Genomic DNA, 23904 nt, shown 5'->3' on the forward strand with positions numbered 1-23904 from the left:
GCAATTTCTGGCAGCTGTTCGGCACTCTCAGAAGGGGCTAGCATGCCTCTACAGCCTGGGGTGAGGGCAGAGTTCTCTTCACATGACTCCTGCCTGCGAGCGCCACCCTCACAGCTCCCATTGGCCGGAAATGGGGAATTGTGGCCAATGGGAGCTGCGGAAGTGGTTCCTGCAGAAAGGGGCAGCGTGTGTAGCCACATGTTCCCTTCCAGGGGCCACAGGGGCACATTGGCCCCTTCCAGGAGTGGCACAGGGTTGGGACAGGCAGGGAGCCTGCGTTAGCCCCGCTGCACTACTGACCAGGAGCCACCTGAGGTAAGTCAGTCCTGCCCAGCTGGAGCCAGCTTCCCATACCCCCTCCTGCACCCCAACCCCCTACTCCAGCCCTGACCCTCTTCCCAGAGCCAGCACCCTGTGCCCACACCTACACCCCAACACTCTGCCCCAGCCTGGAGCCCTCTCCTGCTCCCCAACCCCCTACTCCAGCCCTGACCCTCTTCCCAGAGCCAGCACCCTGTGCCCACACCTGCACCCCAACACTGCCCCAGCCTGGAGCCCTCTCCTGCTCCCCAACCCCCTGCCCCAGGCTCAGCCCAGAGCCCCCTCCCAGACTGCAAACCCCTCGGTCCCAGCCCAGAGCCTGCACCCCGACCTGAATCCCAACCTCCTGCCACAGACCAGCGAAAGTGAGTGAGGGGGGGGGAGAGCAAGCAATGGAGGGGGGGCATGGAGTGAGCGCCTCTTTGGGGGCGGGGGGTGCAGATCCTGATTTCAAGATTTGATATTTTCCCTCTGTTGCCGCGCTGCCAGATCATTAATTTTGTTACAGGGAACTCTCAGTGAAATTAGCCTCTCATTAAAACCCAAAGTTAACGCATTAAATCTGACAGCAATTCCCTACCTTGTACTCCTGGGCAGCCTCCTCTATGGGAACCACCCTGTGAGCGTGGTGAGCCCGGGATCTGTCGCACACCACACAGATGGGGCTTTGATCCTCTTCACAGAACAGTTTCAGAGCCTCTTGGTGTCTCTCACACACCCCGTCCCCTCCTGCTCCCCTTGTTGCCTGTAAACTCAGCCGCTTGACGAGTTCTACGATATTTGCCAGCTGCCTGTTGGGCCTGAGGTTTCCCTGTTGCACAGTTTCTCTGCACTGAGGGCAGGAGGCGGCTGTATCGGATCCCTCCCAGCACTGGCTGATGCAGGCTCGGCAGAAATTGTGCCCACACTCCAGAGTGACAGGTTCTGTGAAATACTCCAGACAGACGGGACATGTAACTTCCCCCTGGAGAGTTTCCACTGGGCTCTCTGCAGCCATGGCTCCCTCTAGGCAGTTTGTAACAGGCTTTGTTTCAAATTCCTGAATTCAATCTATGCCTGGCCTGCAGCAGCAAGGGGGTGGTTCCTTGCCTGAAAATGGCTCATGCTGTTTGCTGAGCGGGAAGGACCCAGCCAATTTCTCCCCTGGAGGCTTTAGTGTAAAAATGTACAGTCACACCGGTGACAGGGAACTTTCAGTGAAATCAGCCTGTAATTAAAACCCCAAAGGGTTCCCAGCCTGCAATCAGCCCCTGAGCTGGTGGGAAGGGTCACCGAGGCAGCCCCCTGTGAGGCTGAACCTGGAGGAGTAGGAGCTGGGTGTCTAAGGAGTGATAGGCTGGGCAGAATTTTGTTTTTAATATATAATTTTGACAGATAAATATAAAAATTGCTTAAAATAAAGATTATCGATTTAAACTTTCACAGCGGCACAACAATCTGGGTTTTAAGCATTTCATTCCAATTAAAATGTTCATGGTTGTGGGAAATTATGGAGGGATCAGACAATATTTTGGTCAGACCAGAACTATTTAATGACACTGGACACTGAGTGTCAAAATGTTGAAGCTTTAGAACTGTTAAAATTGTCTGTGAGCAGGTAAATCTCCTCCCACCCCCAGCACCTCCCCCAGGGCAGTAACCCAGTGCCTCCCCCCCCACTACACGGACCGAGGCTTAAAGTCCATCTGTTGGCGGCTCTGGGGCCTGTGGAATGTGCTGGGATCTCAGCCTGGGCCCTAATGGGGCAGGTGCCCCTGTAACACAATCACACCCAGCAAGGTCTGCCTCCATTTTTGTCAGTCCAGGCAGAGACCAGGGACTGCAGGGAGACCAGCTCCTGACCCCCAGGTGAGGGCTGGGGCCCAACGGCCGAGGGCAGTGGGTGTTCAGGGAGCTCAGACTAGAGCCTGCAGGGTACCTGGTGTGGGATAAACAGAGACCTCTCAGGCCACTTGCCCTCTGTGGCTGCAGGAGGGAATGTGGGGACTGACTAAGGAGGCTTGGGGCAGTCTGGGAAGCCGCCATTGGGGACAAGGAGAGGGAATTCAGCTGTGGCAGGGGAGCTGTGCTGGGCAGAGATGCTGCTGCGGATGCAGCTAGTTATCCGGGTCCAGTGTTGCAGTAGTTTAACAACATGGTTAATAGACGTTGCAGCTCAGCGGAGTGAAGTGCTGATCTTTCGTTGGTATCCGCGGGGCTTGAGATTTGCAGGCATCATTCAAACACCTTTCCCCTGCTCTGCTCTCTCAGCATTGCAGAGCAGAGCAGATTCAGTGCTTTGGTTCAGGGTTACTTACAGGAAGGAAAATGACTGGAATGGTACATATCGTACCTGTCATTTCTCTCCCCGTGCCCTGGGATGTACTGTTTTCAGCTGGTTACTTAGAGACATTCAGTTAGCCAGCTGGGGTGATATTTTTGTGCTCTGGCCTTTTCTCAGTAAATTGCGACTTTTCAGGATCAGGACACTGACTCATAAGCTTTCTGGGTCTACTTGCTCAGCCTCTGCTCAGAGCTCAGCACCATGAGGCCCTCGTCCTCTATAGACTGTAATGCGAATAGACACAGAGGCATTGTCTAGATGGGGAAACTGAGGCAGAGAGAGGGGTGGTTCAGTAGGCCCTCTATTCAGTGAGTGCAGGGGTCAGTGCAGACCTTAGCAGCAGCCAAGCAAGTCCTGAGCTCCAGCCAGAGCCGCATTTTGGATCCCAAAAGAGAAACCAAAAAATCGCGCACGTGCAGTAACGAACCTTTAAAGCTTTTTTAAAGCCGATTGGGTAACCAGGAGCCAATCACGCTCTCGGGAGGGAAATTAAAAACCAACCATCAAAAAGGCAGAAGCCCCGCCCCCAGGGGCAGCCCTAGAACAAGCAACCTTCGCTGCAGGAGAGAAGCCGAGTGAGGCCACCGGGCTCTGCCTTGGCAGTTCCTGCAGCAGCCGCCGGGTGTTTCCCTTCCTGGGACTGACTCGGCTGCTGCTGAGTGGGGAGGAGCCCCCGGGGAACATTGCAGCCTGCAGGCGTTTGTGTGACATGTGCCCCAGGGCCCTGTGGCTGGGGGGCATCCCCCTATGGAGATGCTGGGGTGACCAGATGTCCAATTTTCTAGGGGCAGTCCTGATTTTGGGGTCTTTTTCTTATATAGGATCCTATTATCCCCTTCCCCCCATCCTGATTTTTCACACTCGCTGTCTGGTCACCTAGGTGATGCCCTTGAAGGAACAGAGTGTGTGTGTCTGAGGAGAGAGACCCAGTATTCACTGATATATTAAATATATGTCACTGCCAGTTTTAAGCATTTTTCCTTATATTTATTGAGTTAAATGTTCACAAATGCACAAAACTCTGGGTTTCGCATTTCCTTCCACTTGTTCTCAAGTTCAGTTTTCACAGTTGCGGGAAATTATGCGGGGATACGTCAATAGCGAGTCAGACCCCAATGTCGGATTTAATCTCAACAGATTCAAAAAGGTGAAGCTTTATAACCATGAAAACACAGATGGTCGCATCACCTGTCTAAAGATGCAGAGTCACTGGCCTTCAAACACAAAAAAGTTCTCAAGCAGCCTTGTTCTTACTTTGCGCATCTGTAATTTTCATTTATTATCAATTGAAATATTGTATTCATTGGTCTGTGTGTAGACAGCAAAAGCCAGGGTTGCCAACATTTATGAATAAAAGCTCATTCTTCCAAGCCTTGTGATAATAAACTCTGAGGCTAAAACCTTGGTTAAGCTGGAATCAGTGTTTGGAAGACCCGGTTCTTATTTACACTAACGCTGCTTTGGCTCAGTGGAAAGGGGCTGCAGCATCACCAACTTCATGATTTTGTCATGAGTTTTACAATATTTGGTGTGTGTTGTCAGAGGTGTTGTCAGATGCTACCGGTGTGGTGCTCTGCTCTCTCCTTGTTGGTACCACTCGGCTGCGTGCGTGTGTTCCCTCTGTGTGCTGCCCCAGCTCTGCGCAGATAGCTGACACAGCAGACCTGAAGAGAACCCCCAATGACCACAGAGTCTAGTAAGGTACGAAGGCACTTCGGCCAGGTTTATTGCCGTATTGCACACAATAATAGTTCCCTCCTGATGGTTACTCTACAGGGCATACTACGAGTATGTGCCCACGGTCAATGGACTCGGCTCAGTTAGTGGAGGGACTTTCCACTGCCCCCTCGGCCGGACAAAGACACCGCCCCAAGGATGGATTCTTATACACAAGTACAAACAAGTTACACATCACTCCTGACGTATTGAGGTTCAACCCCTCTACGTAGTAAGGTGCCGCCTCTCACCTTGTACTTGCTGGTTGGAACAAAACAACTCTATCCATCATATTACCCTTTTGCCCCCGTCATTGGGATGGGTCAGTCTGTTCCTTGTTATCTGTGTGGAATGTGCAAGTATGTGAATGTTCTGATCTCTAGTGTTCAGGACCTTTTAGGTATGTATCTTCTTGCAGCATCAGCCCTTTCCTTGCCAGCTTCTGTGAGCAGGGCCTGCCTCTGGCTCACAGCTTCACTTTGCTTTATGTTAGCAAAGTCTTGACCATTACTTTAGTTCAGGCCTTAGGCCTCATACCAGGCCTCTGATATTAAGGTTTGTATCTCAGGGCCTCCTCTTACTACAGTGTGTTTGATGAAGTGTGTTTGGTCCTGCCATGAGGGCAGGGGACTGGACTCGATGACCTCTCGAGGTCCCTTCCAGTCCTAGAGTCTATGAGTCTATGAGTCTATAAGCCCCAGCTCCTGGAAGCATGTGAGGAGGTGAGACTCTCGGCTTTTGTTTTCTAAACAAAGGAAGTAGCTAGCTCTCTTTGTTGCAGAAAAAAACAAGAAAATTTCACCCCAGTACAGTCAGGGCTCAAGCAAAATTTTTTTGGGCCTAGTATAAACTTGTAACTCAGGCCCCCTCCCACACATGGTAATGGGGGTTGCAGCCTGGGCTGGGCCCCCAGGGACTCCGGCCTTGCTAAAGTGTACCCTTCTCTCCACCCCCTCGCCCCCCCAATGTGGGGGCCCTGAGTGCAGTCTAAAGCTCTGAGAAACCAAAAGGCAAATAAAACAATACTAATATTTACTATTTATTATTATTAAATCTCATTATTTTGGGGGCTGGCCTGATTTCAGATTTTGAAATGCCTGGGGTTGGCAGCGCTGTGCCAGTGAGAATTCAGACCATAAATCTCTCTCAGTTACCCAAGGGAATCCCCTAAATGAGTGTCATCGTTGATCTAACACAGCACAGTGAACAGAAAGGGGAAACGGACACAGAGCTGGGCTGTGGGCCCCAAGCAGGACATGACCAGAGTCCCCCCAGGCCTGCCAACAGCAATTCTGGGCCCCAGGGCAGAGCAGATAATGGGCCCCCACTGGTGCCCACATGCACAAGCTGCGCCCAAGTGGACTCCGTCTGCCTGACATTTGTGTGGTGCTGCGCCTGCGCTAGGCTGTATTCAGGGCCCCCACTCAACTGCGCTGCTTGGCACGCTCTTCCGGCATGGCCAGGGCTTCCACGTGCCCACCCGCCTGCCTTCACTCCTGCCACTAGTACCACCCCACGCGCCACAGGTGCTGACTTTTGGTTGTGCCGGTGGGTGCCCAATCCCGGCTCCTCCTCCTTCCCCGAGGCCAAGCCACCACTTCACCCCACTCCACTGCTTCCTGCCCCTGCTCTTCCCCCTCCCCCAAGTCCCCTCCCCTGACAGCCTCCTCCTACCCACTGCTCACTCCTTTCTGCCCCCTCCTGCCTTAAGGGTGAGATGTGTGTCTCTGGGGGGGCTCAGTCTCTCCCCAGAACTGACAATTTTCAGCATATTTATACACTTCTTTCATACTTGTTATAGAATGTGTGTTTATCCCTGGTATCACAGCAATGTCATTATTAAAATAGAAATGAACTACAGCATTACATTATCATGTATTAAAATCATTACACTCACCTACAAGCTGTCTTCAGTAACACCCCAGTCTCTGTGCTTCACCCCTGCTTAGGGCTAGTTTGGGAGCTGAGGGCCACTGACGGCTGTGGGAAGAAGGTGGATGGGAGACACAAGCAGTGGGGAGTTTTTCCCCTCTCCCTTCCTATCGCTCTCCCTGCCCCTTTCCCTCGCTCTTGTTTCTTTTCTAAGTCCTTGCTCCCCTTCCTGATGTTTCCCCCTTCTTGCTTCCCACCCATGTCCATTTTCTCATGTCTCTCTGCTCCCCATTTCCTGGTGGTTCTGTCTAGTGCCCACTCCCACTCACCCACTCAAAACAGCAGAGGAGGCTCCCCCTTCTCAAGTAGGAATGGTGGCCCAGTGGTTAAGACACAGGCCTGGAGCTCAGGTGTGCTGGGTTTGGTTCTCTGCTCTGCCACCAACTCACTGCTAAGTCTTGGGAAAGTCACTTCACCTCTGTGTACCCTAGATCCCACTTGCTATGTGGGGCTAATGGTGACTGTGTCTTCTAAGCTGAATCCCTTCATGGCTGTGTGGTGAGAGGGGAAATGAAGATACCACAGTGAGTAGATTTGGGCTGAATTACTCCACAGCCTGAGAGTAAGAGCTAGCAGAGGGCATGGAAGAGAGAGGGGCTTCAGCCCAACATCTTTTTGACTCACACCCCACCCCACCCCACCCCACCCTACATGGTTCCTGCCGGAGTCCAGGGCTTCTCCTACCCACCCTGCCCAACCCCCCGCCCAGCTACCACGGTCCAGGGCTGCTTCTCCCACTCCTGGCCGATGCGGCTCCTGCCAGGGTTGGGGGCTTTCCCCTCCCCTAATGTGCCAGTGCACCCATCCAGCGCGTGCGCCTACGAGCCCTGCCGCCTGCTGGGGCGATTTCAAAGGGCCTGGGGCTCCCAGCCGCCACCATCACTACCAGGCACTGGCAGTTGCTGTGACTGGAGGCCCCGGACGTCAGACAGTGGGTTCCTGTTTGCGGGTTGCTAAGCAGAGACAGACACCTTCTGCAGCCCAGATTGAGGCACCTATCCATGAGACAGGTGTGACTTAGGACACTCCTTCCCCCGTTGTCGGCATCTCCCATTGGCTAGCTTACATGGCTCCCCACCTACTGAGGTGGCTTTTGTGGATCACATTGCAAGGTGCCTGTGTAGCCCTGGCATTGTCTAGGGAGTATAGGCCCCTGACTCAGCTCTGAAGGTCACAGTGCTGCTGTTCCTGTGATTTTCTCGCTCCCTAAAAACTACTCATTGTGACACTCAGCATTGCAACACCCGAGTCCCTGCATGGATCGCACCCTATGCAACCAGTCACCTCTCCGCAGAGCACAGCTGAGCAATTCCTGATTGAAACGGGTGTGCACAGGACAGAGGCAGAGTACAGGCGGGAGAGAGACACATCACACAGTAAAATCCAAACTCCCTTCCCAGAGGCTCAATATTCCTTGCAGCTGGGACAGTAAAGTGGAACAAAGAAGAAGAATTGTTTGTAATGAGGTTTTATTTACAGTAAGTTGCTGGAAAGTAGCAAAGTAAAAGGAGCTGAGAAGGAGCTTTAATAACCACAGCACGGCCAGGAGATCCCCAGCTACTGAGAAGTTTTCTTAATGGCACTAAAATAGCACCAGTGGCCAGGGATTAATATAGGGAATTAACGAGTTACAGTCTCACTTTCAGTAACGTAATAAATCTCCCCATCCCGCTCACGTTCCCTTTCCTTTCCTACTGTCCTTTTCTATTCATTATTGTTCTAGCCTCACTTCCCATCCCTCTTTATTTCCCTGTGTCTCGCTTCCCTGTCACAGAACATCCCCCTCGGCTGCTCTCTTCTCTCCCTGATCTTATCCCTTCCCCTTGAGCTGATCCTGGGCTGGGAGCCCCCCATGAGATCTAAGGACACAGATCTGTACAAAATGCTCCTGGCTGCTGCTGCTTCTCCCCAACCCCCCAAACCCTGATTGATTCGTGCTGTGTCCCTGCCACCCCCATCTCTGCCTATCCCCTGCCCGGCTGTTAGTGCTACCCCCTGCCCAGCCCCTATCTCTGCCCCTCAGGGTCCTTCCTGCCGCTTCAGGGGTTCTTCCCCCTCCCATCCCTGGGGCTGCAGAGAGGGAGGGGGAGGTGCTTCCTGGGGCCATAGAGATCAGGATCCAGAGGCTGGGTAGATGGGAGTCTTCCAAGGTCATAGAGACTGGACAGTGTGTGGCTAGAGAGGCTGATTTCCAGTTTCACTCTCTGCTGTGTGTCTCAGGGACACAGTCGGAGGGGGGTGTCCCACACCCAGAACCAGGGTCGGATTCTCCCCCCAGGGACGGAGCCCGGCGGGAAAGTGAAGATCGGGGCCTCGTCACCAGCACCGATAAATGTCACCTGCCCCCGGTCACAGTCCAGACAAACCCGGATCCTGCTGGGGAACCGGCTCAGGGGCAGGGGGGTCACAGGGGAGCTGAGAGCCCGGAACTGATCCAGCCGCTCCACAGCCCAGATCCCCCTGTCAGGGCTACGGCTGATCTCTCCCTTCCTCCCCACAGACTCTCTTGCCACCCCCACAGCCCAGTATTGCCTGGCCTCCACCTCCACCTCCCAGCAATGTCTCCCCGAGGTGAATCCTTCACAGCCCAGCACACAGAGCTCAGTGTCAAATCTCTCAGGGTTGTTGGGCAGTCGCTGCCGTGTGTATTCCCATCTCACACTTTTCCGATCCTCAGACAGGAAGAGTTGGCGATGAGCCGTGTCTGAATCCAGAGTCACATTCACTGGAGAGAGAATCAGAGTGTTAGGGGCAGAGCTCAGCCCTGGGGGAGTCTGGGACCATTTCTCACACTCCCCAGGAGCCTCGTTCTGGCTAGGACAGGCCTGGATCCCAGGGAACTGCCTCTGTCCTGGGCACCTGAGACTGAGCAGAGACGTCACTGCAGCTCTGTAGTCTTTGTAATGGGTCCCACTTCATTAGTTTCTCATTTATCACAGAGACTTCAGCTCCCACATCCCGCTGCTGGTGCTGCCCCATTCCCAGTGGCACAGACACAGCCAGGAAGGCGTCAGAAGCTTTTATTGAGGGAGCAGAAGTGGTAGGTACCAGCTTGAAACCCCAGAGGGAAGCTCCCTCCCCTAAGGCAGCCTCCACTCCCAGGCCAGGGAACAGAGAGGAAGGTGCAGCAATGGGGAATAGCTACTTAAGACCAGAGAGTAGGAGGTGGCATGGAGTGGGGGAGCCCCATCCCCAGCGCAGAGAGAAGGGAGAAGCTGCCAGCATCAGGGGGAGAGCATCTCCCCAATCCAGGAAGCAATGAGCAGCTCCAATGGGCAAACCCAGCCCTGTCCACAGGAAAGGCAGCATGTTGGAGAAGAGCGATGGGGAGACCTCCTGCACCGGGGTGAAGCAGAGGGATGTGGCAGAGAGCTCTATTTGGGGGTGACTCAGTTAAGAGTGTTTCTGTTCATCAGCGTGGGCATGAACTCAGCACGAAGGGTGGTGTCAGGACTGTTTTTGTGTCCCCGCCCGCTCCATGGCCCTGACCGAGGCCCTGCCCCCATCCAGGCTGCGAGACTTGCCTGCTGTGGAGAGCCTCTGACACTCCATCTGCCCTGGAAATGGGTCCGGGGGGCTCTGAGAGCAGCTGCCGGCCCATGTCCCCACTCCTTGGGGTGCACCACCTGGGCAGGTGGAGGATCCAGGGCTCCTCAGTGCAGTCCCTGGATGGTGTCCCATTTCTGGCTTCTGGCCTGGCCAGGGCCTCAGGGAAAGAGGAGCAGGGCTGGGGCCACTGAGAGAGGCCAGCACCAGGGAGAGATTGGTGCCACGGGCACAGGCTGCACTACACAGAGAGGAGCTGATTAGCTCCCCTGCCCAAAGCACAGACACTGCCTGCCATGCTCCACACCTGCCAAGGCATGAAGTGTGGGGGAGCAACGTGGTCCTCTTCCCTCAAACTATGGCCATGCTGAAAAGTGTCCTTGTCATCCCACCTTTAAAAGTGTGGGTGGGTGGGGGACGGGACATGGGCCCCTGGATCTCCTTACTCTTTAATGTGTTATTTTTAGGGCTATGTGTGTCATGGTCGCTGTCAGTTTGGTTGGTAACTTTAGCTACAATCTCATGAAGATGTTTTCTCTGGAATTTTCTCATCATTTAAAGGCAATCTTCCCCTGCAGACTCACCCTGTCTGTATGCTCCAAATGATTCTCCCCTTTTTCTCTCCAATTCAGACGTCAGAGTGTCTTGGGGGAGAACGGAGAAGAGAGATGAGATTTCAGACTTTCATATTCATAAGAGCATCCCCACTCTGAAACTGTTTTACAATTATGACAGAGAAACAGACAGAGAGGCCCAGAGACACACTCAGGTATTTAATATAAAAAGGTCTGAAACCTATTTCCCCTCTCAATCAGGCATCTCTCAGCAATGGAACCAGCAGACTTACAGCCTCACAACTATACTAGGACAGAAAATCTGTAAGAGATTTACCTTTCCCTCCTCATCTCCTCCCACCCTTCAGACTCCAGTTGGTTTGTCTCATTTATTTACTGCCTTTTGTCGTAACCTAGACCCAGGTCATGCAAAGACTTTAGAATAAAAGTAAGTTTTCCCACTTTGGTCCCTTTGACACTAATGGGATGTTGAGAGTTTCCTAAATTCTGGCTCTAACTGTGAGCTCTTGGCTCTGTTTACTCAGCGTCTCTAGAGAGCAGCACGACGGGGCCTCGTCCTCCATAAGCAGAAATAGAAATAATAGTAAAATCATTTTATCAAGGTGGAAATTGAGGCGGGGGAAGGTTGGCTCAATGGGTCCGATTCCCCCCTGTACTGACAAAAGGAGAGAGGGGAGGAGCCATTTGTGACTCTGCTGTTCAGTGGCTGCAGGGGCCGGGGCAGACCTTGGCACAGGCTGAGGATGTTCTGAAGCCAGCCAGAGCTACATCCCTAGGACAATGGCCCCAATGGGTCTTGCTCAGTGTGCAGAGTGCCCGAGGCCCAGCTTTACACTGCCCACGTCCTTCCCCTCCCTCATCCACCCGCCCTCCCCACCCCCACCCCCTTCCCAGCCCTCTCAGGAACATGCCTTGTGCCTGCAGCTGCTGGGGAGGAGGCACAAGAGGCTCCTGTGCTGGAGGGATCCCTCACCATGGGGGAGGGGCTTTCACCTTCCTTATGTCCCATGTGCTCAGACTAGCTGCTTTGCGGGACCAGAGCATATTGATGGGCTGGGTCCAGTTTTGAGAAATGTGCCCCATGGCTGGTGATGGGGCAGTAGAAAGGGAGGGCTCTAAGCTATAGAGAGTTCTTTGCCATGTGATTGGCTGTTAGGTCTTGCCAAAATGCTTGGTATTCAACTGACCACCATATTTGGAGTGGGGAAGGAATTTCCCCCCAAGTCAGATTGCTGAGAGCCTGGGGCTTTTTTTCCTGTGTTCCTCTGCAGCGTGGGGTATGGGTCAGTTGCAGATTTAAACTAGAGTCAATGGTGGATTCTGTGTAACTTGTTTAGCAGGGCAATTACCCTGTTCCTGGGATAAAAGGAGGTAAAAAGTGAGAAGCAGCTGAGGTCAGCTGGTTGGGGAGGCAGCCACAGCTGGGGCCACATCCAATTAGGCCACAACTGGCCCTGATCAAAGGGCTGGGAGCTAGGCAGGCAAGAGTCTCACTGCAGGGCTGCCTGGGATCACAGGGTACCTTAGACAGAGCAGTGCTGGGGAGGGGAAGGGCAGGGCAGGGCAGGGCAGGGCAGGGCAGGCAGAGCTGGGGAGCTCTGGCCTGGCAAGTCCCCAGGCTGAGGCCTTGCTAAGGGCCAGGGATGGTACAAGGGCTGCAGGGAGGCAGCTGCGGCTAGAAAGGCAGCAGGTCCAACCCCCTTGCTAATGATGAGTGGCCACTGCACACTGCAGTCTGCCCCAGAGAAAGGTGGGGTACATGATGACTGGCAGTAACCCACTGAGGGAAGGTGGGTATACAGGGTTGGGGCTCCCCTAGGAGAGGAGACCCAGACTGTGGGAGTAGTGCTGTGGGGAGAACCCCAAGGTAAGGAGCAACTAGGGTCCAGGTGGGACACAGGGGGGCCTGAGGCAGGAGAGACACTGGCAAGCAGTGGGTATTCTGGAGCGGGAAAGCTAATTCCCTGACTGACCAACAGGAGGTGCCGCACTGCTGAGTGCTCAACCTGTTACACTTGAAGTTTTAAAATCATGATTTAAGGACTTTAGTAACTTAGCCAGAGGTTAGGGGTCAATTGCAGGAGTGGGTGGGTGAGATTCTGTGCCCTGCAATGTGCAGGTGGTCAGACTGGATGATCATGATGGTCCCTTCTGGCCTCAAATTAAGAAATGACTCAAAGACTTTAACAGCATTATCTAAGTGTGAACCAATTGATCAGCACCATTCTATTCTCAGAGGTGCATCCCAATTTCCATTCCTAGATCCCTTCTAGGTACCTTTGAACTTCCCCAGAGTCTCCAATAGCACAATCCTTTTCTGGGAGAAACCACTGACTCGCTCTTCCAGTTCAGGAGAAATCTCCTCTGGCTGCTGGAACTTCCCCTTCTCACACCTGGAGAGAAACAATTTCAAGTGATTATATTTTACTGTGAGACTCATTATAAGTTCTGGCTAGTGAGTCGCTGCTCTAATGGGCCTGGAGTTAGAATTCCTCGACTTCTCCCAGCCTCAGAGCAGATGCAACACAACCCATGGCCAAGCAACCTTCCCTTCAAAGGTCTGGAGAGATCAGCTCTGGGGACAAAAGGCTAATTGAGTCTCCATGGCCAATTCGCTCCTTGGCCTCCATGCTCTGAGGAACAGGAGGCTGCCAGGTGAAGTGCTGTAGAAATCTGCCTCTAGGAACTAGACTGAGACACCAACTCCCCCCTTCCCAGTTCATTCCACACAGGTCTCCAAACAGCCCTCAGATGGGGAAAGACTCTTGAAAACTACTGCCCTGTGCTGAATAGTGACCAGTACCCAGCAGTGACAGGCCCATATACCATCCCCATAATCCTGAGGCAGCCAGTCCCCCAGGGAGGTGAAATCTCTGGGAACTACTTGAGGTCAGTCTTTCCCACTGACTGGAGAATTCCAGAGTCTTCTGTACAAGAGTTAGCACCCCGGGATGAAGTTGATCAGAGAGATTTGTATCCAACATGTGATCTGCCCGCACATTTTGCTGTACAGCCCTGGGGAGATGCGGTGCTACCCTCATCATCAAGCTCTTCCCCAGCATTGTGGAGTGCGAGGGAGCCACATACCTGCTCAAGGTGGTTCTGACATCCTAGAGGAGAGAGAGACAAAAGAATTTCAATCCCCTCTGACACACACATACAGGGGATTCCAGGGAAGGGATTTAGGAAGTATGGAGGAAGAGACCCTGCCCTGGCCCCAGGGCCATTGATTCTCTGAGCTAATGGGGCTTTTCCATCTTTCATATCCCTGTGACTCTGCTAAGAATAATACTCACTCAGATGCCAGCAATGCACACGCCGAGTTACACTGAGATCTCCGACTGCTGGACTCCAGTGCTTATGATTCAGCAGCCTGCTCCTCCCTCGGTGGGGGTCTGGCATGTTTCTAATGATGAGTGCTGGTTTCCAATTGTCTCTGCGGGTGCTTCACCCCATGCCCCACCCCGCTCCAAACCTTTCCCCAGTGCCACACCCCAGCCCAACTCTTCCCACTCCCACTGAACCCCCACCCTGTCTCTTCCTCGCCTCCTCTTGTGAGCTGCCATAAATATAAAGGAAAAAGTAACATAAAATACCTCCCTGCAGCTGTACTGAATCGCTTTACCTGTAAGAGGTTAAGAAGTTCAGATAACCTGGTTGGCTCCTAACCAGAAGGACCAATAAGGAAAGAAGATACTTTGAAATCTGATAGGTTGGGGAAGGTTTTGTTTGGGCTCTGTTTGTTTGTTCCCTCTCCTGACGGCGAGATAGACCAAGCAGGTACAACATCTCCTGAAAACCTACTTGAAATGATCCATCTAAGATTACAAAAATTCTAACTAAGACAAGGAAATGTGTTAGGTTATTTTTTATTTTAGCTTGTGAATTGTCCCTGTGCTGAGAGGTAGTTTTATTCCTGTTTTTTAACTGTGAAGCTGAATCCAGAGGGGAGTCCTCTGTGTCTGAAATCTTCTTATTACCCTGTAAAGTTACCTTCTCTCTTGATTTTGCAGGTGTGATTCTTGTACTTTTTTCTTTATAATAAAGTACTTCTTTAAAGAACCTGATTGATTTTAGTGTCCTAAAGATAAAGGTCTGGTCTGTACTTACATTAAAGGCAATTGGTTGGTATATTATTCTCAAGCCTCCCCAGGAAAGGAGGTGAAGGCGCTTGGGGGGATATTTTGGGGGAATAGGGTTCCAAGTGACCCATCTCTGAATTTTTGTTTAAAATCACTTGGTGGTGGCAGCAATACCGTCCAAGGACAAGGAAAGGAATTTGTGCCTTGGGGAAGTTTTTATCCTAAGCTGATGGAATCTAAGATGAGGGGGGTCTTTCATGTGGGTCCCCACATCTGTACCCCTGAGTTCAAAGTGGGGAGGGAATCCTAACATGAGCACACTCCCTCCCCGCTCTTCCCCCTCCCTCCCAGCATCTCCTGCACACAGTGGAACAGCTGATTGCAGCAGGCAGATGGTGCTGGAAGAAGGGGGAGCAGTTGATCGGCAGGGCTGACAGTGGGTGGCACTGAGGGGGAGAGCTGGCTGTCCTGGAGCACCCACCTATGTTTCTCATTCAATCTCACCTGCAGGAATTCACTCGCTGGCTTCTGACACTTCCCCTCCATCTCACTGATCAGCTCACTCAGATGGGAAATCTGCTTGGAAAGTTTACTGACATTTTCATTCTGGATCCTCACAATCTCCTCGTCCAGCTTCTCCAGCTGGGCCAGCAGGAGTCGCTCTTGTTTCTCCAGGAACTGCTGCAGTTGCTGAAATTCAGACACAATCTTCTGCCTCTCGGTTTGTGTTTGTTTCTGTATGAAATAGAACAAGGGCTGGTCAGGGACATGGATGGAACCCGGGGTCCTTTCATGGAGAGCTGAATGTGCAGGACGGTGATTTTCTTTGAAAATCCTCAGATTTCTGACATTGGACTCTACCTTGTGGGTACTAGGCAGGGGATTCTCTCACACCTTCCCTTTGGCCCCTGTATCCCTCTGAAAGGGATGTTTCTCTGTCAGTCATGGTCAGCATCTTCTGTTATTTATGGTCTGTGGAAATTCAGACCCAGAGCAGCAGGAGGCAGGACTCAGCACTACACTGACAGAGATGCCAGGGGCGTTAAAAGAAACAAATGTTTTAAAAATGCACAGAATATCTAGACACAGCGGACAAGCACTTCATGGAGACATTTGTGTGAATTCAGGCAAGCCACAAGGGCTACTCATCAACTGCAATGGAAGCTTAGGGCTTGTCTACACATGAATCAAACCCAGCAATTCAAGACCATGGAGAAACACACAGAAGCCCATATTTACGTAGGCCACACAGGAGTCTGCCTCCAATCAGACCTCCCACTGCCAGTCCCTTCTGGTTCATAACAACAGGCACCTACCAGATATTCTCGGCAATTCCCCTCTCCAGTGGCTTTCAATCCCAGCAGCTTTTCTCTCTCTTCCCTCAGAGTTTTCAAATGGGCCTGGATTCTTTCCTGAAGAAACAGAAATGATTTGGGAAGTTTCATCTGGATAGTTGAGAGGTGCTTGGAAGTGGGTGTTTTTACACCCAAAACCCAAGATGACTGTGGTTCTAATCACCTTGTGATGTCAGGACCACCAAGGAGATGAAACCTGATTAATGGAAACTAGGAGCGTGTCACATTCAGACTCGTTACCAATTCTGGTTCAGTGTTTTTAGGAATTAGCAAGAGATCTCAATTATACCCAAGCTTTACTGGTATTTGTGAATTGATTAATGGTACAGAGCATAAGAGGGCACTAGAGTCACATGGGGGTGAATCAATAAACCTGTTTTTTGAAGGTTTAACAAACCAAGTGATACAAATCTCAGAAGCCACCAGGGTTTAAATATGAGCTGGGATTTCAGCCCTGAAGATGCAGTGGTTGGGCAGAGCTGGTCTAAGCACCAGGGCAAAACCCATGAGACATTAGGAGGCCATTCGTCTGGTTTGAAGCTGCACAGTCCAGTTTTGTGGAGCACTATCCCTGTCCGGTAGGGACCCAGCACTGGACGTGGCTTTGTCTGGTGCAAAAGGGAGAGCAGGAGACTGAGGCTGCAGGAGGACACCCGTGAGAGTGGGGGCGGGGCTGGGGTGGCATCTTCATGCAGAATGATGCAGGCGGGTGGCACACTGGAAAAAGCGGTGGTGGGGTCCAGACAGGGTGACTGATACTGGTGAGGACGAGCCCATGCAGGCAGGCGTGGGTATATCTGATGTTCTGGGGATACCTCAGTGACCACCTTAATTAGACATGATGCAGATTTGTATAAAGGATGGGTTGGGGTTTGCCCCAGTGCTGTCCTAACCCCTTTCCGTGGCAATGCCCCCTGGGCAGATATCCCACAATCCCATTCCCTGGTAAAGATCCCAGAAGCAGTGCATTCTGGGAGATTTCAAAGGCTGCCTGGTGGGACTAATGGAATCACGCTGACTGGTCCTTGCCCACGTACACACCAGAAGAGGTCAGACTGGCACCAGTCAGCTCCAGCCTGGGGTTGGTTTTGCTACAATCCAGTGTAATCCCAGTGGTACTGGCATGGACCTGAGCTGTCTGGAGCCCTTTTGTGTGCAGACTGAAGGTGCTCGGGGTCCTACACAGCATTTAGCCCAGTGATCTCCTCTAGTGCAGGCTGGCAGCATCTGAGTTTAATCCCTCACGGAGAAACACAGGAGTTCAGAATCCCAGTGAGAATCCTCCTCTCCCTGGTGGGCCTGGGACCTTTATCAAGGCGTCTCTCCCTCCTAACAGACACAGTTCATCACTGGGTGGAGCTGATGCTAAGATGGCAGCATGGCAAAGTGGTTCATGTCTTGGACTGGGTCTGGGGAGATCTGGGTTCTATGCTAAGCTCTGTCACTGACATGCTCGGTGACTATGTGCAACTCGCTGCCCTGCTTTATGCCTCAGTTTCCCTTTCCACCTTTTGTCTAGCTAAACCAGTGGTAACCTACCAGTCAATTGCGATCAACTAGTTGATCCTGGAGTTTCTGCCAGTCGATCGCAATTTCTGGCAGCTGTTCGGCACTCCCAGAAGGGGCCAGGATGCCCCCACAGCCTAGGGTGAGGGCAGGGTTCTCTTCACATGGCTGCTGCCTGCGAGCGCCACCCCTGCAGCTCCCATTGGTCGGATATGGGGAACTGTGGCAAATGGGAGCTGCGGAAGTGGTTCCTGCAGAGAGGGGCAGTGTGTGTAGCCACATGTTCCCCTCCAGGGGCCACAGGGGCACATTGGCCCCTTCCAGGAGTGGCACAGGGTTGGGACAGGCAGGGAGCCTGCGTTAGCCCCGCTGCACTACTGACCAGGAGCCACCTGAGGTAAGTCAGTGCTGCCCAGCTGGAGCCAGCTTCCCATACCCCCTCCTGCACCCCAACCCCCTACTCCAGCCCTGACCTTCTTCCCAGAGCCAGCACCCTGTGCCCACACCTGCACCCCAACACTGCCCCAGCCTGGAGCCCTCTCCTGCTCCCCGACCCCCTGCCCCAGGCTCAGCCCAGAGCCCCCTCCCAGACTGCAAACCCCTCGGCCTCAGCCCAGAGCCCACACCCCGACCTGAATCCCAACCTCCTGCCACAGACCAGCGAAAGTGAGTGAGGGGGGGGAGAGCAAGCAATGGAGGGGGGGAGGGTATGGAGTGAGCGGCGCTTTGCAGGCGGCGGGTGCAGATCCTGCTTTCAAGATTTGATATTTTCCCTCTGTTGCCGCGCTGCCAGATCATTAGTTTTGTTACAGGGAACTCTCAGTGAAATTAGCGTCTCATTAAAACCGAAAGTTAACGCATTAAATCTGACAGCAATTCCCTACCTTGTACTCCTGGGCAGCCTCCTCTATGGGAACCACCCTGTGAGCGCGGTGAGCCCGGGATCTGTCGCACACCACACAGATGGGGGTTTGATCCTCTTCACAGAACAGTTTCAGAGCCTCCTGGTGTCTCTCACACACCCCGTCCCCTCCTGCTCCCCTTGTTGCCTGTAAACTCAACCGCTTGACGAGTTCTAGGATATTTGCCAGCTGCCTGTTGGGCCTGAGATTTCTCTGTTGCACAGTTTCTCTGCACTGAGGGCAGGAGGCGGCTGTATCGGATCCCTCCCAGCACTGGGCGATGCAGACTCGGCAGAAATTGTGCCCACACTCCAGAGTGACAGGTTCTGTGAAATACTCCAGACAGACGGGACATGTCGCTTCCTCCTGGAGACTTTCCAGGGGGTTCTCTGCAGCCATGGCTCCCTCTGGGCAGTTTGTAACAGGCTTTGTTTCAAATTCCTGATTTCAAACTGTGCCCCGCCTGCAGCAGCAAGGGGGTGGTTCCTTGCCTGAAAATGGCTCTCGCTGTTTGCTGAGCAGGAAGGACCCAGCCAATTTCACCCCTGGAGGCTTTAGTGAAAAAATTACCGCTAGGGCTCAGGTCCTGCAATCAGCCCCTGTGCTAGTGGGGAGGGTCACTGAGGAGTCCCCCTGTGAGGCTGAGCCTGCAGGAGCAGGAGCTGGGTGTTAGAAGTGATAGTCAGACTGGACAGAATTTTTTTTTCATAATTATTAATTTTGACAGATAATGTTTATTTTAAGCAATTTTTATATTTATTGATTTAAACTTTCACAGCGGCACAATAATCTGGGTTTTAAGCATTTCATTCCAGTTAGAATTTTCACGGTTGTGGGAAATTACGGGGGGATTAAACAATATTTTGGTCAGACCAGAACTATTTAATGACACTGGACACTGAGATTCAAAAAGTTGAAGCTTTAGAACTGTTAAAATTGTCTGTGAGCAGGTAAATCTTCTCCCTCCCCCAGCAGCTCCCCCAGGCAGGGCCGATGCAACCATTTAGGGGAACTAGGCGGTTGCCTGGGGCGCCAAGATTTGGGGGAGCCAAAAAGCAGCGCCCCCAAATTTTTTTAAAGTGGTTGAGCAGCCGCTGCTGCTGGGATGGAGAGGGAGTCTGAGCTGCTGGCGGCAGTGGCAGAGGGCAGCCCTGCGTGTCCCCTGGGTCAGCGCGCTGCCATCGGCAGCCAAGGGGGTCCCCTGGGTCAGCGCGCCACCGGCAGCCCGGGGGTTCCACTGTGCAGTCGCTGCTTCACTTCTCCCGCCTCCAGGCTTGCGGTGCCAATCAGCTGTTTGGCGGTGCAAGCCTGGGAGGAGAATTACAGCAGGACAGCATGCTTGGAAAGGACGCGGAGCAGAGCTGAGCTGGGGTGGGGAGGTACCGCAGGGCTCCTCGGGCCAGGAGGTGGGGAACTGCCACAGGGTGCAGGAGGCACACTTCAGGACTGGGGTGGGGCGGGGAGCTGCTGCATGGCTGTGTGGGTGCAAGGTAGAAGTTTCGCCTAGAGTGCAAAACTTCCTTGAACCGGCTCTTCCCACAGGGCAGTAACCCAGAGCCTCCCCCACCACCACATGGACCGAGGCTGAAAATCCATCTGATGGTGGCTCAGGGGCCTGTGGAATGTGCTGGGATCTCAGCCTGGGCCCTAGTGGAGCAGGTGCCCTTGTAACACAACCACTCCCAGCAAGGCCTGCCCCCATTTTCTCCCTGTTTGTCAGTCAGAACAGAAAGAGCAGGGACTGCGGGGAGACCAAGGTGAGGGCTGGGGCCCAATGGCCGAGGGCAGCGGGTGTACGAGGAGCTCACACTAGGGCCTGTAGGGTACATGTTGTGGGATAAACAGAGACCTCTCAGGCCACTTGCCAATTGCGGCTGCAGGAGGGAATGCGGGGACTGACTGAGGAGGCCTGGGGCAGTCTGGGAAGCCGCCATCAGGGACAAGGAGAGGGAATTCAGCTGTGGTTGGGGAGCCGTGCTGGGCAGAGATGCTGCTGCGGATCCAGCTAGTTACCCGGGTCCAGTGTTGCAGCAGTTTAACAACATGGTTAATACACGTTGCAGCTCAGCGGAGTGAAGTGCTGATCTTTTGTTGGTCTCCGTGGGGCTTGAGATTTGCAGGCATCAAACACCTTTCCCCTGCTGCTCTCTCAGGTACCGGGGTCTTCTCTCAGCATTGCAGAGCAGAGCAGATTCAGTGCTTTGGTTCAGGGTTACTTACAGGAAGGAAAAGGACTGGAATGGTACATATCCTACCTGTCATTTCTCTCCCCGTGCCCTGGGATGTGCTGTGTTCAGCTGGTTACTGAGAGACATTCAGTTAGCCAGCTGGGGTGATATTTTTGTGCTCTGCCCCTTTCTCAGTAAATTGAGACTTTTCAGGATCAGGACACTGACTCATAAGCTTTCTGGGCCTCCTTGCTCAGCCTCTGCTCAGAGCTCAGCACCATGAGGCCCTCGTCCTCCATAGACTGTAATGCGAAGAGACACAGAGGCATTGTCTAGATGGGGAAACTGAGGCAGAGAGAGGGGTGGTTCAGTAGGCCCCCCTATTCAGTGACTGCAATGGCCAGTGCAGACCTTAGCAGCAGCCAGGCAAGTCCTGAGCTCCAGCCAGAGCCGCATCGAAGCTTTAATGGTCCTAAGGGGCTTTGCCAGGGTGCAGAATATAAGAGATGCAGCTTCATCCTGGCCACACCCCTCTAGTCCTTTCCACCCCTCCCTCCTCCATCCTGTCCATGCTCCAACCCCACTCCCTCCCTCCCCTGCCAGGAGCACTCCCTGTGCCTGCAGCTGCTGACGAGGAGGCACAAACAACCCAAACAACCGTTCTAGCCGGCACAGAAGCCAAAGCACACTGAGGGGCTGGATCCAAATGTCAAGAATCTCTTTTGATTTAGCATCCTAATTTGGGGTACTGACCTAAGTGCTTAGGGGGCTGGTTCTCCAAGGAGCTGGGCACCCACAACGCCCACTGACTCCAGTTCCTGCTGTGGATACAGATGGAACATGTGCCCTGGAACCCCTATTTTGAAGAAGTATTTCAAAACATAGAGAATTAGGCCATTGTTTAAAATTTAGACCTTACCGATTTGCTCATTGTGATGTTACTGAAATGAACTGTAACCGTATAGATCATTGTTGCAACCAAGGTCCTAGAGTTGCACCAAATATTATACAAAGAAGGTCAAGTAAGATGTCCATGAAAAGGTTGTAATTTGCTGGTTATGGTTATGCTGTCTGTATGTGTGTATCGTTTTTGTATTTGAAGTTATGAATAGTGGCTATCTGCTTGTTTCTCAATGTGTTTGATTTTAAGTAGCATCAGTGAAGCATTTGGTCAGCTTCTTGAGAAAGGACTATTTTGAGTAAGTGCCAAATCAAGAAACACTTAACTGACAGTGGACCTTGGGAGACTCCAATCCACTTCTGAGGAGCCTACCTGGGAACGTTCAAGACAGCATGTGAGCAATGGCTGCTCTACCAGCAAACTGAAGGTATGGCTACATTTGGAATTTCAAAGCGCTGCCCCGGCAGTGCTGTGGGAGCGCTGCCACGGCAGCGCTTTGAAGTGTGAGTGTAGTCAGAGCGGCAGCGCTGGGAGAGCTCTCTCCCAGCGCTGCATGTAAACCACATCCCTTACGGGTGTAGCGTGCAGCGCTGGGAGCCGCGCTCCCAGCGCTGCTGCCCTGATTACACTGACGCTTTACAGTGCTGTATCTTGCAGCGCTCAGGGGGGTGTTTTTTCACACCCCAGTTGCAGCGCTGTAAAGTGTGAGTGTAGCCAAGGCCTAAGTCATGCATGGACCTGTGACTCCAAACTCCATTTTGCTGCTGTGATTTTCCACAGTAAGAACAAAGGGATTTCCATCCACATGACAGAGGATATAAAAGGCCCTGGAAGCCCCTATATTTTGATCTTCAGTCCTGCTTCTGACATCTGGAGGAACTTTGCTAGAAACTGAAGCTCTGAAGACAGGACTGAACGACCCATCCAAAGCTGTTTTGATTGTACTCCAGAGACTTGATTTCAGCTTGCAGTTTATTCCACCACTGCTATAAGCCTGAACCAAGAACTTTGCAATTGTTGTATGTATTTGATTCCAGTTAACCAATTTTAACCTTCATCTATATTTCTTTCTTTTTATGAATAAACCTTTAGATTTTAGATTCTAAAGGATTGGCAACAGCGTGATTTGTCGGTAAGATTTGACTTGTATATTGACCTGGGTATGGGGCTTGTAACCTTTTTTTTTCTTTTACTGGGGTGTTGGTTTTCATAACCGTTCATCCCCATATAGAGTGGGGCTGGTGGTGATACTGGGAATCTGGAGGGAATTGCTTGTTTGACTTCTGCTTAGCCACTGGGATGAAAGTGAAGTCCTCTCTGTTTGGCTGCTTGGGTGTAGCCTTGGGCTGTGAATGCCCTGCTCTTTCCTGAATTGATCCTCTCAGTAGTATCCCCCAAGAGCATGCCTTGTTATACCCATTAACAGCAGTACATGGGCTAAGACTCATTGTATATCCTTGTTTATATTTGGTCTCTGCTCAATCCTGTTATTCTAAGCAGAAGAGGAACCAACTCCAGGGGTGCTCTGGAGCTCAAACCCCCACAGAAAAAAATAGCAGGTGCTCAGAACCCACCTGCTACAGCTGTTTGGTGGGGCCGTTGATCAGCTGTTTGGCAGCTGGGGAAAGCGCTTGGGTGAGGGCAGAGAACAGCAAGCCTCAGGTGGGAGGGGGCTTCTGAGGAAGGGTTGGATCAGGGGTAGGAAGTGGTGGAGAGAGGGTGGGGCTGGGGGCTGAGCAGGAGTAGGGTACTCTGAGGGAAAAATAAAAGTCTGCACCTATGGTAAGCAGAGAGCTAGCAGTGAAAGGCCCATGGTACATCCCCAGTGTCTAGAGGCAGCCAGTCCCCCCAGGATGGAACAAGAAGTTCATAATTGACAATTACCTGTTCTGTTCATTTGATCGTTACCTGTTAGGTTCACTCCCTCTGGGGCACCTGGCATTGCCACTGTCCGAAGACAGGACACTGGGCTACATGGACCTTTGGTCTGACCCAGTGTGGTTGTTCTTATAATCTTTCCCACGGGATGGGAAAATCCACTGTTTGGTTCAGGGGCTGAGAACCTCAAGGTTCATTTGAACAAAGTGAAAGTAGCAGAAATGGGACCCCTGTGCCACACACTGTGCTGAGGTGCCCTGGGGAGACCTGGCTTTCACCTGGTGTCCAAGCCCCTGCCCAAGCTCATGAAGTGTGAGGGGGGGTGAGAAGGAGCCACGTGCCTGTTTGCGGTGCCTCTGATGTCCTAGAGGGGGATAAGAGAGAAAAGAGCTCTCAGTCTAATACCTCACACAGGGAGGAGCCTTCCATTATGCAGAGAGAGTGAGGCTCGCTCGACTCCTGTCTCTGCCCCCAGCTCCACCCCCACTCCACCACTTCCATCAAGGCTACAATCCTGCCCATTTCTGCCTCATCCCTTGTGTGTGCCCTGTCCTTGTTCCTCCACTCCTCCCCCACCCCAGCCTCCTTCCTGCATGCCACAAAACAGCTGCTTGTGGCAAATGGGAAGGAGAGGGGAAGTGCTAATGGGCAGGGTCCATCTGTGGGCAGGAGGTGCTAGGAGAATGGGGAGGTGCTGAT

General features: G+C 52.5%; 1 protein-coding gene and 1 long non-coding RNA gene across 16 annotated transcripts in view; one reads left to right on the forward strand and one right to left on the reverse strand.

The window, feature by feature from the left end:
• LOC127033295 (zinc finger protein RFP-like) overlaps positions 1-18778 on the reverse strand; it is a 59335-nt gene extending 40557 nt beyond the window's left edge. For 2 of the 14 annotated variants that reach the window (XM_050921258.1, XM_050921261.1), the window contains exon 1: positions 902-1318. In XM_050921258.1, coding sequence (XP_050777215.1) covers positions 902-1318 — 417 coding nt within the window. Of the gene's footprint in view, positions 1-901; positions 1319-8244; positions 9018-10422; positions 10483-12690; positions 12807-13500; positions 13524-14999; positions 15231-15811; positions 15908-18240 lie in introns of those variants that run through there. The other 12 variants (XM_050921246.1, XM_050921252.1, XM_050921254.1 and 9 more) reach the window with 12 other exon arrangements.
• Positions 187-22434, forward strand: LOC127033384 (uncharacterized). Of its 2 annotated transcripts, none has more exons than XR_007769071.1 (3): positions 187-315; positions 21030-21754; positions 22108-22434. It is a non-coding gene; the product is annotated as an uncharacterized LOC127033384 (long non-coding RNA). The 2 variants fall into 2 exon arrangements; XR_007769070.1 differs by lacking the exon at positions 187-315 and adding an exon at positions 17623-17753.
• The last annotated feature ends 1470 nt before the right edge of the window (positions 22435-23904 follow it).

The sequence above is a fragment of the Gopherus flavomarginatus genome, chromosome 12 (genome assembly GCF_025201925.1).
Source record: "Gopherus flavomarginatus isolate rGopFla2 chromosome 12, rGopFla2.mat.asm, whole genome shotgun sequence".
Lineage (NCBI taxonomy): Eukaryota > Metazoa > Chordata > Testudines > Testudinidae > Gopherus > Gopherus flavomarginatus.